Source organism: Poecilia mexicana, unplaced genomic scaffold (genome assembly GCF_051168715.1).
Source record: "Poecilia mexicana isolate PSO_F unplaced genomic scaffold, ASM5116871v1 scaffold_14, whole genome shotgun sequence".
Classification (NCBI taxonomy): domain Eukaryota; kingdom Metazoa; phylum Chordata; class Actinopteri; order Cyprinodontiformes; family Poeciliidae; genus Poecilia; species Poecilia mexicana.
This window is the reverse complement of record NW_028263383.1, coordinates 6827986-6841844: the sequence shown is the minus strand read 5'-3', so window position 1 is coordinate 6841844 and position 13859 is coordinate 6827986. Positions and strand designations below refer to the sequence as shown.

General features: G+C 37.1%; 1 protein-coding gene across 1 annotated transcript; it reads left to right on the top strand.

Annotated features, from left to right (window-relative positions):
* Positions 1 to 2958: 2958 nt before the first annotated feature.
* On the top strand, positions 2959 to 12835 carry ufm1 (ubiquitin-fold modifier 1). Its single transcript, XM_014983892.2, has 6 exons — positions 2959 to 3065; positions 3168 to 3224; positions 4996 to 5053; positions 6854 to 6893; positions 7267 to 7299; positions 11180 to 12835. Coding segments are annotated over exons 1-6 (285 nt in total). The 5' UTR covers positions 2959 to 3063; the 3' UTR covers positions 11275 to 12835.
* The last annotated feature ends 1024 nt before the right edge of the window (positions 12836 to 13859 follow it).

The window sequence follows — 13859 nt, the reverse complement described above, 5'->3', positions numbered from 1 at the left end:
ATGAAGAATTTATAGGGCAAGAACAGGAGCAATGACAGTAGAAATAAGAAAAATTTGACAAAGCATAACCGAAGCACAAAAAAAATTATTGAGCTGTTAATTTTATTAAGAAACTGATGATTAAACTGAAATGAGTTAGGATGTATTCATAGATGTAGAATAGTAGAGCAACAGCATGGAGCTAAAGAGACAAATGGGTTGAAAATATTTATTAACTTGACCAGTAGGTACTGAATTGAAACACACTGGGAAAGGAAATCAACAGAGCATGAGAAAAAAGAGGGTGACTGACTTCAAACACAGGACAAAAAGAGCAGAGAAAAGGAAGTTAATGGAACACAATGCACAAGGGAAGCTAGACTACCAGAATAACACAGAAAGTGACATCTGCAAAAACAGATAACTAATACGCAATAGATCATTTTTTCTACTGAATGGGCAAAAGCAATAAGAAGGTTTTCCTACCAAGACATCTTAAACATTCAGTATCAGGTAGTCATTGCGCATCATTGCATGTTGTTGTCTACAAAAGAAGAAAGGTGGTCTAACTATCAAAACAAATTATGCAAAATTCAATTTGCTTTCATAAGATAATAATAAGATTGTCAAAGATTTGTTATTGTAGTGATTGCATAAACCGTTTTGATGTTTTGTGATTGGATTTTCTTTAAGGCAATACAAGTTTGCTCACGTCTCAGACTAGCTTTTATTTTCTGGGACCCACTAATCTGGATTTTTACAAATTGAAGATGCCAAGAGAGATTTTTTTTACAAATTTCATTCCATGTAAGGTTTCGTCAGAACCTTTTCTGTTTTTCCACAAAACTCACGGCTTCCAAAAGATTCTCGATCAAAGTCCATTTTATTCAGAACTCATTATTTAACTATACAAAAAAACAAACAAAAAAACATTTTTTTTTTCTTTGAAAGTGTTTTTCATTTTTGTTTTTTCATGAAAAATACAAGTATTAAGATCTGCATATTTTCTTGCAGTGTCTTCAACTAGGGCTGCAGTAATGAGGAAACAGCTAGTTTAACATTTTTGACAGTTTCTCTCATCTTCTTTGAGGATGACTGAGGATCTGTTCAAAGTGCAGAACACAGCTTCCAGTGCACTGTACTGCCTCCACTGAGAGCCTCTCTTACAACATCACAAAGAAGTTGAAAACAAGTGCACACACTAATAGGTAATATCACAGTACACCTGTCTATGTTTGATAAAAAGTTAGCTAACCAAGCTCAGAAGGATGTAATGCAATGCTTGTAATGTAATGTAATGCATTGCAATGCAATGCAATGTAATGTAATGTAATGCACACCAATGCTTTTTACATATGCTGCATGTAGAAGACTCTGTTCTATAAGGTAGAGTGTAGGTTGTATGCACTGCATACTGTGCTAATGTTGGATATTCTCACAAACACAGGCAGGACTATTAACAGTGATGGCAGTGTTATGCTGGAAGCATAATTGGCATTGGCATTTTGTCTTTCTCCCCAAAGGACTTGCTTTGGATATGTTAATGAGCTTTTTCTGTGCTTGCTGAACAATGTACTCAAAGCTCTGTCTCCCCACTTTGAACACATCCTCAGTCTGTCCTAAACCAGATGATGAGCAAATTGTCACAACCTTTAAAGCAAGCAATTCTTCTGCCAGAATTGTAGATTAGGACTTTGCATGTAGGAAAAAAAGTGTATTTCTGTGCAGAACGGACTTCTTACGATGTGGTTTTCTTTACGATCAAAAAGAGTAAGATCAAGCCAGTAGCTTCAGTGTGACTGCTTTATTACCACTGCGTCTATTTCTGTCCTTTTCTTGTTTAAATATGTCAATGTCTATAATAGTTTCTCTGTCTGCACACTGTTGTCACTCTTTACAGTGTGTATACTGTTTAGTACTATAAAAATGTCAAACTACATGCTTGCATGTGTTACAGCAAACATTGTCAATTTTATTCTTTTTTCCAATCCACATCTTTTTATTCGGTTTACTCTATTTTTCTGGCAATGCCTCACTGCTGAAATCCCAAAGGTTGTGCCTGAGTGGTTGCGCTTTATCTGAGTCATCACCAAGAGTCTTCTCCTATTCTCTTGGTAAGCTGTCATTACAAGGCTTGCAGTACTTCAGCCCCTCTTCCTATCTACTTCAGAAACCGATTTAGAAGGGCTTTTATAAACTTTTAGAAAGTAAGCTGATTTTTTTTTCCCGATTTTGTTAATGTTTTACAAAGTTAATCTGACAAGGCAATGTAGTGCTCACTCACCAGCTCTTTAAGCATTTCAGTTTTATATTATCACTGCTGAAATGGGTTCCACGGGCAACCATCTTAGATTCCAGACTGTCTTGCTTGTCCTTGCAGATGTTTCTCACTTAGAGACAGAACGTCATGCTTATATCTCTAAATGGTAGAGGAAGATTTTTTTTTTTTTTTTTTTTTTTTCTATTGAAAAATCTTTTGGGAACGTATGAAATACAAAATAAAATATTTCATGATTGGACAGGTAAAAATAGAAAAATATCTGGAATTGATTAAATTTTCAGATGGGTTGTAGAAATGGTGTTTAAATGAACGCTAAAGGGTAAAATATATGTTTCAAGATGATATGAAGGTATACAACAGTTCCAAGGGTATTTTTACATTTGACTTGCAATATGACATTCTGATCTGCAATTATGTTTTTTTTTTTCAGCAACACAAAATAACGTGGTAATATTTTCTCCTAAAATAGGAGATCGGAAAAAATAAAAACATGAAGTTCAGCAAAGAGAAAAGTGCACATAATTTTCTGCGCACTGTTGTTGCTTTTTACGGTAAAAGTTAGTAGTCTGCTGTAAATGCCTGTAAGTTAGGGGAGGAGGGGAAAAAAAAAAACTTTAAATTTGATTACATTTTAAGTGCTTTGCAGTAAAATATTATAATGCCAGAAACATGTTTTTACCTTAGTGACTCCAGAAAACAACGATGAATATGTGTCAGTGTCACACTGATGACGTGTACGTACGGGTCCTTCTGACTTCCGGGTCTGGATAAATAGACTGCAACGGAGCCGCCTCACCTAAAAGATGTGAGTGTAATCTCTTTCTTGTTTGATATTTTCAGAGAACAGAGATTGTTGTCGGTGTCCGGTCCGTATATTTAATAGCGCTCTTCTTATTCTCCTTATTAGGTCCAAAGTAACGTTTAAAATCACCCTGACGTCGGACCCCCGGCTGCCATACAAAGTGTGAGTTCTCTGACAGCTCAGCACTCATAGCTGTGGTTTATTGTGATTCTCACCCCCCTCCACCCTCTTTGCTCTAAATAATTTGGCGTTACATTCTGCAGTGGAAGTAATACTATCTTGTCAATAAGCTAGTTTACGAAACAGCGTAACAGCTGTTGAGTACGGCCATAAAAAAATAAAACTAAAATAAATAAAAATAAACACTTATACGAAAGTTATATCAGGAGTCGCTTGTAGTTTGCTTCCAAGCGTTGGATTATTTCGTAATCCTTTGACTTGACTAATAGTGCGAGTAGTTTTCTGAAGGTTGTCAAAAAGGTTCTGCAGAGAATTCTATATTCATGTCTTCTAACTTGGTATTTTACGAAAACTGTTGTTTGTTTTATATATTTAATTATCCTAAATTTAAGCTTTGAGTCTTCGATATGGTTAGATTTTGTACACCCTTGGAAGCATGACGGTGAGGTTTGTTTGGTCTTTAATTTTTAACTCAAATAAGAAACTACAAACCCGATAGATGTGGGCAATAAGACCCTGATGTAGGTGAATTGCTTAAGTACATTTGAACATCACGTTTTAAATTAAAATTGTTTTGTTTTTTTTGTTTTTTTAAATCCAAAGTCTTTGGTTTAATTTACTGAAAGTTATGTTGACCCTGCTCTAATCTAGACACAAATATGATTAGATGTTGTGGCTAAATATATTTCATCTTTAATAAAACAAGACAAGGGAGGGAAATTAAAGTCCAAGTGGGCACCAGCCACTTGAAAATTGAATAAGCATTTTTTTTCCCATACAAGTTTGTGTAATATATTGTTTACAGGAAACTCCTCTTGAAAGTTTGAAGGTTTCTGTCAGTTGCTTGACACCAGAAATGTAGCTCCACATCAGTTTTCAGTTTCTCCTCTACTCAGACGTTTAAACATGGATTTGTATATCGGTTCAGAATAACTTGTGTAATCTGTAAGCTTTGTTTGACATGACGCAAACTTTACAAATAATTAACAGCTTTCCTCTCCCTGATGCAACTAAACCCCAAACGGTGTTTCCCACACCCTGCCTCGGATGAGCTCGCATGATGTTGTTTTTTTTCTGTTGCAACATTTCTTGCTGCATCCTTACAGGTCAAAGTTATTCATATAAAGGGGTGCATGGTTGCTTGTTTATGATGGGTCAATGTAGAACAGCATTAAGTCAAACTAAATAATTCCTTAACCTGCTTTTACAAATTAAGCTCTGCTTAGCTTTTGAAAGTGGCTCCAAGTGGAGAACAGTAAGCTGTAAGTTGGTAAGACAATTGGGCCAAGCAGAGTATTCTGAATTTTGAAAGGAAGCTATTTAACAGCCAGATGAGGTCTGACTGTGGCTGTTTGCATAGATAAAGAGAATATGATAATGAAATGGCAAATTAAGTCTACAAAAGAACTCAGGATGAGATTTTCAAAGGTTGTCCTCTGTTTAATCATTATTAGTCCTTAATAACAGACTTGTCCATATTTTCCTCAAAGTGGTGCTTTAGTAGGTGCTTCACTCTGCTCTCTGCTTCTTGCTGCTGCACTGACTGCTAATTGATTTTGTCCAACATGACATCTGCTCTCTTTATATTATCTCACTTGGCTATCTCAATTTAATTCAAACAAACTTTAAAATGTCTGTGTTTGTTCTGCTGTGTCCTCCAGAGTTCTCTGACAGCTGTTACTTTTAGATAAAAAGCATCAAAGTTCTGTTTTGATCATTTTTTATTTCCTTTCCTTTGTTTTATTGCTTTCAGATTAAGTGTCCCAGAAAGCACACCTTTCACAGCGGTTTTAAAGTTTGCAGCTGAAGAGGTAAACTTGCATTCTGTCTAAATGTTTTCTCACCAGCAGGGTTCTGAACTTCAAAAAAAAAAAAGAAAAAATCTTAAATCTTTGGATATTTAACGAACGATGCATTATGATAAAATAATGTTAAAATGTTTGAGTTTAAACCCTGATGTACAACACCTGGACACCTGCCTTTGCCTTCTTGTATTTGGGTGATGGCAACCGTGTCCAAAATGACACATCTGCGATGATTTAACATGACTAAAATTATGGTCTAAAACCATGGGTACCCAGGCCAGTCCTACAGCTACTAACATTTAACCTGTCATTGCGTCCCTCATCTCAATCAAATAAATGACTCATTGCTAGGCCTCTGTAGAGCTGGATGGCATGCTAATTGATTGAATTTATTTGATTCAGATGTTTCAGAGCAACGATGCATCTAAAAGTTGCAGGAAAGTTTCTCTCGTTGGCGTCGTTTGGCAGTATTGGAGAGCATTGTCATTTTGTCATTTTGCTGTTTTTTGGAAGAAAAACAGCAACAGCGGACATCGGGGTGGGGGGGGGATCTAGCTGATACAGTTCTCCCTACCTAAAAACAAATAATCAAATAAACATTTAATGATGATGTGGTTGGAAACTGTTTAGAAAAGATGAACCATTAAGTACTTAGTAGATGACTGAATGATGCAACTTTTTATCTTGAGTCAGCTTTAAGCAATCCAGATCTTGGAAAAAAAGAAATCACTTACATTCTTCCATTATGTGTTTTTATAAACCAACAAGAGTCCTACGGCCCAGAGAGAGATGAAGCTACTGATGTGCTGCTTTTCCAGGGCGCTGGCAGGGTGTTAATTTAGTTCATTTATGAACCAGCATACTGATGGAGTTTTGTTTTTGCCGTGGATGTTTTCTTTACACCACAACACACACAGCCCCAGAGAGGGAAAGTGATGGGATAAAAGAAATTTGTTTTAAATTAAATTGTTTTTCATCACTGTTGAAGGCTTTACCCAGAATTTGTCTCACAATTTCAGTTGTGCTCATTTAGATGTTGTGTCTCTTGGTAAAACCCTTTCTGAAATATTGATTTAGACAGACATGAAATCACAAAAACGGTTGTAGATTTGACGTTTTCATTTATGGTGACGTTAGCAAACTGAAACAAAGACTAAATAGCTGAGCTTGACCTTACCTGCATTTCACATTTACTCTCCTTTCTATTGCGTGGTGGACAGTTCTTGGCCAACCTTATCTTTCTGGTGCCAGACTGCTCCTTCCCACCTCCCCTCTGCAAATCCCACCAGCTCTCATCCTCTTTCCGCTGAGCACTGAAGTATGGCCTTTATTGTGACCAGGCTGGCTGATTTTTCTCCCAGAAATCAAGCCCGGGTTCTTTTTTTTTCCCCCCCTCAGCTTCTCACACCAAGTGTGTTAGCGCAATTTTCGTCTTTGACAAGTACAAGATTTTGCGAAGGAATTTCTGAAAACACATTTTCTTTTTTTTTTTCATGTTTCACAAACTTTGCTTGTCGGGACATTGCTACAGCATGTTTATTTATTTTTTTTGTTTGTTTTGTTTTGTTTTCCCCAAAGTGTTCCTGACTGAGAGTTTCATTGTGCAGAAGTTGTTCTTGTTTTCCCAAATGTGTGTTTTTTGTTTGCATTAAGTCTTTAGGTCAAGTAATCTATTTTTGTGCACGTTTCAAATTGCTTAGCAATTACAATTTTCTGCTGCTGACATATTGAAAAAGACTTCTGTTGAGAATTTCACTGCTGAGAATGGTGTGATTACATTAATCTTTTTTTTCCCCCTTTTTACAGTTCAAAGTTCCATCAGCAACCAGTGCCATTATAACAAATGGTAAGGTGAAAGGGAGAAAAGTCTTTCACCCAATTTATATGCGTTGGGAGGGAAATGTTTATTGTCGGTATATTTTGTAGAGAACAATTGTATGCAGCCATAATTAGGATTTGCTCATCAGAAATCTAAATGACAATATGAAATTGGTGCATTTCTGCCTATTTTGTCTTTCCAAATAGTAATAAGATGAAATTTGCATTTAAATGGCTTCACTATGACTGATGTATCAAAGATCAGATTTACTTTGATCAGAATGGATGTTTTGGTCTTTATTAGTCAAGATAGAATTGCCTGTTTTTGGGTTGCTTTGTCATTCTGTTGCAGCTTATTTGCATGATAACTGTCATTGTTCACATTATGTGTTTCTTTCCAGATGGAATAGGAATCAACCCTGCCCAGACTGCAGGTGAGCTATGATGTTGTTTTTTCCGCTTTTGTTTTCTCCGCTCATTAAAACACATAGCACATTTAGATATTTGTTTTTGTGCTGTTAACAAAAATCCTATTTGGAAATTCGAGCTTTTCTTTTGTTTTTGGAAGCCCAATCAGTTCTGGGGGTTTCTTTTAATATTTTTTTCCAATTCCTAATGATGGTGAGGACGTTTTTTGAGGTTTGTTTTTCACAAAGACTTTAATTAATAGTTGAATAAAACAAATAAAAATATTTATCAAAAGTTTCCTTAAGATTCCATTGCCACTTAGTCTGAAATCCCTCCGAGCTAGTTTTATAGAAAGTTTCATTACAGAGAGATTCTCACTGCTGCTGCTTTTTATTATGTTGAGTAATTAACATAATAAAGGGCGCGTACAGTGGAAGGCCAGAATGACGTTTTATCATACATTTGTTTTTTTTGTTTTTCTCTACAAGCAGAGGAGAACCTTCTAATGCTGTGGGCTGTAGTTATACTTGCTGCTGATAGGTACTGTGCAGATCCACTTTAAAATACTCTCGCATCGCAAATGTGTTGTTGACAAGTTCCTGCCAGTGAGTCACACAAAACATGCTTCGTCGTTTGCCTTTCAGGATCATTGAGTACACACACAGTCAGAATGTATTCATTCAGACCCAGTCTGATCTTTGCTTACATCTCACTACTTTGCACCAAACTCTGTCAGAGAATATTTCTAAAGGCAAAAATGTTGAAAGTCAAATCTAAGAATCAAAGTTCATAAAGACACAAGTCAAAAAATCAGTTATATGTGTGCTGTCTTGCTGCTCTGAAGGTGACGTATTCCCCCCAGAGATCCATCAATACAATGGGAGACCTCGGTTGTTCATCTAACAGCTTTACAGATAGTCTCAATATGTCTTCCACTGAAAATATGGTTCATCCCGAAGAGCTTGCTTTAGACTCCTCTTTCGAAACAGCAGCAAGTAGTTAATTTCACATCCCCAAACCGTTTAAAAAGTCTAATAAAAGTGATGCATACTATCTCATAATTCAGTAAAATAAGCTTAAGCCTTTTAAATTATGCATGCTTAAAAGATAAGACCTTTATGTGAGCGTTACTTGCAGTTCGTGCTCCAAAAAGTAGGAGGTTATGTACAGTGACTCACGAGTATAAAGAAAAGGCACACTGACTCAGAATTTAAATGCAACTTACATTGATGCCTCTCTGCAAGAGGAGTGGAGGTAACAGTCAGTTTGGGTTAAAGTCGCTCCCAAACTGAGTGACTTATATTGTTGTTATCCCCAACTGAATCACGTGCTCCATGTCTCAGCCTCGTTGGTGTTTCCCAGAGGTTCAACTTTCTCTTCATTCAAGTCATCAACCTCATCAAACAGTAGTTACAGATGACTGGGTTTTCTGCATAATGCAGGGTGAGATAATGCCTGCTTCAACCTGCTTCAGGCAAAGTGGAGTCTGTTCTGATAGGAACAAAAAAAGAATAAAGATATATAGAGGTAGGTCGTGTTGGGCTTTCACAACGGCTTTTTTATCCACACTACACTGCTTTGTGTGCGGCCAAGAATAGCCTCGGTTCAGACACCTTTGTCACATTGACTTTTTTTCACCCACTGCAGCCGCGTTTCTTCACGTTCACACAACTGAGTACACAGCTGAAATTGATCGAATGTAATTTTAGTCTCGGGTTTCTCACACACTTCTCTCATGTCAGCCTGGCATAGCTGCACTAGGCTGCTTCTCTGAGGCGTAACAAAAGGTCTCAGAACATTAGAGCTGGACCATGTGGGTACTCTGACCATGCTAAACCTCTGCATTTCCATGAGTAGTTTTAATATTGTCTTGTTAAATAATAATAATAATAATAATAATAAAACAGAAATCAATGTTGCAATTTGTGGTGTACAGCGCTTGGTGAAATCACTCAAATTTTTTCATATTTCACCAATTTACAATCAACTTTAATGCATTTTAATTGGATTTTATGTGAAGAGTGTAGTTCAAAATTGGAAAGTAAATGGACATTTATCCACAGGGATTTTTTTTTTTTAAATGTACACAAATCTAATTTTGAAGTGAGGCATTTATATTTACCCAGCTTCCATCTTTTATGTGATATCTCTTGATAATACCCAGTTCAAACAAATGCCTACAAACCTTCATAAGTAAATAGACTCCATGTGTGTCATTTAGTTTCAGTATAAATGCAGCTGCTCTGTGAAGGCGTCACTGTTTGTTCACTAATGTTCTTTTAAAAAGAACAGCATGTTCTTTTAAGAGACAGTTTTTGCTTTTTGCTCACTGATGTTCTTTTGGAAGAACAGGATGTCTTTTTAAATGAACATTAGTGAGCAAACGGCACCAAAGAAGCCACATCAAACAGGTTGGGATGATGTTGTGGAAAAGTTTAGGCAGGAGGCTCACGATGACAGCTGCAAGGATCCACAAGGCACGTGGGAGACTCCGTCGACCTGACCTTTATAAAAGACGGAGAAGAAGAAAGCTTCCTACATGTGGAGAATCCAGCAAACATGTGGCAGAATGCTAGGCCAAATTACCAGCCTAGCATTTCTACAATGACTCAGATGTCTAGAGTCTAACACTTGGTTTATTTGGGTTTATTTGTTTAGTGGTGCTTTTCTCCTAGATGAGGTACTCAAATGAGCTACTGTTGCCACCAACTAAACTTTCTTTAACATGGAAAGTAGTCCTGAGCTACTGCTTCTGTGCTTTGTGTGTGTGGTCTGTTTTAAAGCCCCAGTTGTTGCTGCCAGATGGCTGCTCACTCTGAGTCAGGTTCAGCTGCAAGATTATTCCCATTAGAAGGAAGTTCCCCTCTTTCCTGTTGCCACATTTATACCCAGTATTAGGAACGGCTGCAGAGTTAAAATCCCAGTGTTCAGAGTTTTTGTTGACAATAAACCTCTTCACCTGTTTGAATAATAGACTGAACTCACTGGATTGTCATAATTAGGATATAGTTGGATTTTTATATAGCTGACTTTCAATCTGTTTTTGTGATTGGATTAAATTGACTGCCTACTTATATGTGTGAATTAAATTATGTGTTTTAACAAAACACTTGTTGTAAGTCAATGCTATAAAAGACAATCTAAAATCAAGTGAGACGTTGTGATGGCAGCATCATGAAGGGGGGCTGCTTTGTTTGTCAGCAAGGCCAAAGAAGTTGGGGTAATTCTGAAAAAAAAAAACCTGAGAGTTGACTGGAGGTTTACCTTCAAGTAGGACAGCAACTAAACATACATGGGGAGTTGTGATGGAATGGTTTAGGCTGAAGCATATCTAAGTGTTGGAATGATCCATTGATCATTCAGACCTAAATCAAGTTGTGAATTTCTTTCAAAAGTTCTTCCCCTCCAATAAAGTCTGGAGGGAAAGAACTCCAGCTTGAGCTATTTTGCATAGAATAATGAGCTAAAATCTTGTTCTTTAAATGTGCATACCCCAAAAGATTTGCAGTGAATGTTGTCTCCTAAAAACCACTGACTGAATGGAGAATGAATGCTTGTGTACATTGTGCATTTTTATTCAAAAAATGTTTCCACTTCACACAAATTAGCTCTGTTTTATCACATAAAAGAAAATTATGAATATTTTTTACAGGGCCTGTGTGTTATGTTGAAACTTTTGAATCCAACTTGTCTATATCTTTGTATACAAACCCGTAATTCTCAAGTAGTTTGGATTTTGTGCTTAATATTTCGGTATTAAATCGTATGCCGAGAGAGAGAGGGTTTTAAAAAATGCTTGCTGCTGGTGAGGTGGGTTTGTTCCTGTTAGCTTCAGTGACTGTAAAAAGACCCCTTTCATCCCCAACATGAACTGTGATCCTCACAGCTCTCCGTCCTCTGTTGCAGGGAACGTGTTTCTGAAGCACGGCTCGGAGCTCCGCATCATTCCCAGAGACAGAGTGGGAGGACAAGGAGACTGCATTTCCCTGTCGATGGCATAATGACTCACACCACAGAAACACACTTACGACCCAGGAAACACCGCAGCATGTTTCATATTTATTTTTTGAGCCCACACAACTGACAGTGACTCACATGAGAATAAGTATATTTGAAGTTGCCGGTGACACACAAGAGATGAGATGTTATCAAGCAGGAGCTGAGGTTTGGAGGAACGACTAGAGAAATGACCTGAAGTGCTGAGTAATAATTCTAAGCTAGGCAGATTTAGAGTAACTTTTGTATTATTTCACACATTCAACAATCAATATATAAGCAGAATATCTTTTTTTATGCTTTACTTCAGTTTAACCTGCATTGTAAATATGGCAGCATAGCAGGTGATTTATTTTTGTTTTTTTTGTTGTTTTTTTTTAAATAAATGTAATCAGATTATTTTAATGAATCTTGTTACTTTGCTGATGAAGATAATTAGCCTGCTCACATTATTTCTTTCTTTTAGCTCCTATCCCTAACATTCAAAACAACTTGCATTATTGATGTGTTCTGAACTTGTGCTGTGGACCCGGTGGAAACATCTTATGAGCAAATAAAACTATAAAATTGAATTCTGTAAACACACGGCTCTCTGCTGCCCTCTTCCTCCTCAGTTTTAACCATCAGGCTGTGCTTAGGCTGGTTGTTGAATTTAAAGGATATGCATTCTGCATCTTCACCCATTAAATGGAGGTAATTACTGACAGCCCACCAGGATTATTTTAATATGCAAAGTTAAGTTGGATTCATGATGATTTGATCAGGAGGTGCTGAGGAAATAGGATTTGCATTTAAAAAGCTGTGATTAGTATGCAGACACCATGAAACGGTATCACTATCCGTAACATTTTTCATTAAATGCATAAAAAGTTATGTAGTAATAAAAAAAAAAAAGAATACAAATTGCTGCGCTATGAAAACGTGCAGCCATTTGATAATCTCCACATGAAACCCTCATTTTCTACATCTGGTTTATCCTGCTTTTAATCGCCCAGATTTCCCAGTGCGTCCAGGGCAGCTCTCCTGTCCATCACAGGCACGTGTCTAAATGATATGTTTTTCATTAATATGCTATTCTTTAGCCCAGGAAAATAGGACAGGCACACCAAGTTAAGAACAAGCTGCAGAGAATAGTGCAGAAAACTCAAATGTTGCCTTTCGCTATAGCCATTAGGATGCAGACCCAGATGGGAGGGAGGAGCAGGAGGGCCATTGCAAATGGATTTTCTAATTTATTTTAATCAAAGTCACTGCAGGGCAAATTCATCAGAAATCTACTTATGAAATGGCAAAAAGCCACAGTGTGTCTCGGGTGGAGCAGATGTTATCCATTTCAGGGCTGCTGTTTAAGAGCCTAAAATTGACTTCTTGTTACAGACTCCTTAGTACTCCAGATATTTGCAAAATAGGCTTTTATTTTTGTCTAATGCATACACTGGCGTGATTGTATGGATTGACAAAAAAAGATGTAATCTGTCTGAAAATACCAGACAGGACAGGGCACTGACATGTGGATCAGGGCATTGATTGCAGTGATTTAGAAAATAAAGTCCACTTTCCACCAAATGGCTCTTTCCACAGATCTTTTTGTGCTCTTTTCTTTGTTCTTTTTTGTCCCCGCTGCTTTATAAATGTCAGCATGCACTCTTGAGTGTGCACTTTGGCCTCTCAATATAGGAAGCCAATTTAAAATGAGATCTGAAGATATGTCTTGACCTCTATGATAAAATCTCTGCTTTAGCCACAGGTCAGCGAGTCAGAAAAAGAAAGATCAGTTTGTGGAAACGGACTTCTGACAGCACTGGTGATTAATTTGCTGTTCACTCTCACAGAAATGATGTAATATTGTAAAATAATAAATGAGTGAAGGTTTTTGCATGCAGACAGCCAGATCTTATCACTCATCCTGTAATAAAAAAACACTGAGTTTTCTCTCATCAGAGCTTTTAACTGACCTTATTCTGCCCTCTTCTGTCATAAATTCAGTATAGAAACAGTAGGAATACAATGTGAGGGATCAGTGAAGGCTCTAGAACTTTCTTTTAACAAACAATGAAAGTTATTAACTTCTCTTTAGACATTGTCTGCAACTTGTTTTATCTTTTCAGCTTTAGTGTGGTTTGCAGCATTTATTGTATTCTCACCTGGGAAAGCTCAAGTAACACTGAATATTAATAGAAGTTGGAGAAAGCAGATTCTAAGATGATTTCTTTGTTACTCTTGCACCACAGGAGACAATCTTACGGAGTTTTACAGAGGATGGGAAAAGGTGCCTAATCCAAAAAGTACAACTTATAGCTTGATCAAAAATGGCAGCTTCCCATATGGACAAGCTGAGTGCCTTCTGGTTTAAAGATTTATTAACAGAGGAGACAAGGACAGAGTTTTGTGGCTGCAGAAACTAGAATGTGTAGCAGAGTCTGTGTATGGTCTTCAAATCCTAGAACCCTGCAGAGAACAGACGTAGGACAAGATGTAGGACTTCTGGCAAAAAGAAAAGCCTTCAACTGTACATCAAAGCAGAAAGCCAGCAACAAAACTGAGTGTTTTGACATAAAAACCAAACCCACATGAAACTTATTTTGTAATG

Coding starts and splice junctions, on each gene's coding strand:
- ufm1 (XM_014983892.2), top strand. Junction 6,894..7,266: donor CAGTGCCATTATAACAAATG/GTAAGGTGAAAG, acceptor GTTTCTTTCCAG/ATGGAATAGGAATCAACCCT. Junction 7,300..11,179: donor CAACCCTGCCCAGACTGCAG/GTGAGCTATGAT, acceptor CCTCTGTTGCAG/GGAACGTGTTTCTGAAGCAC.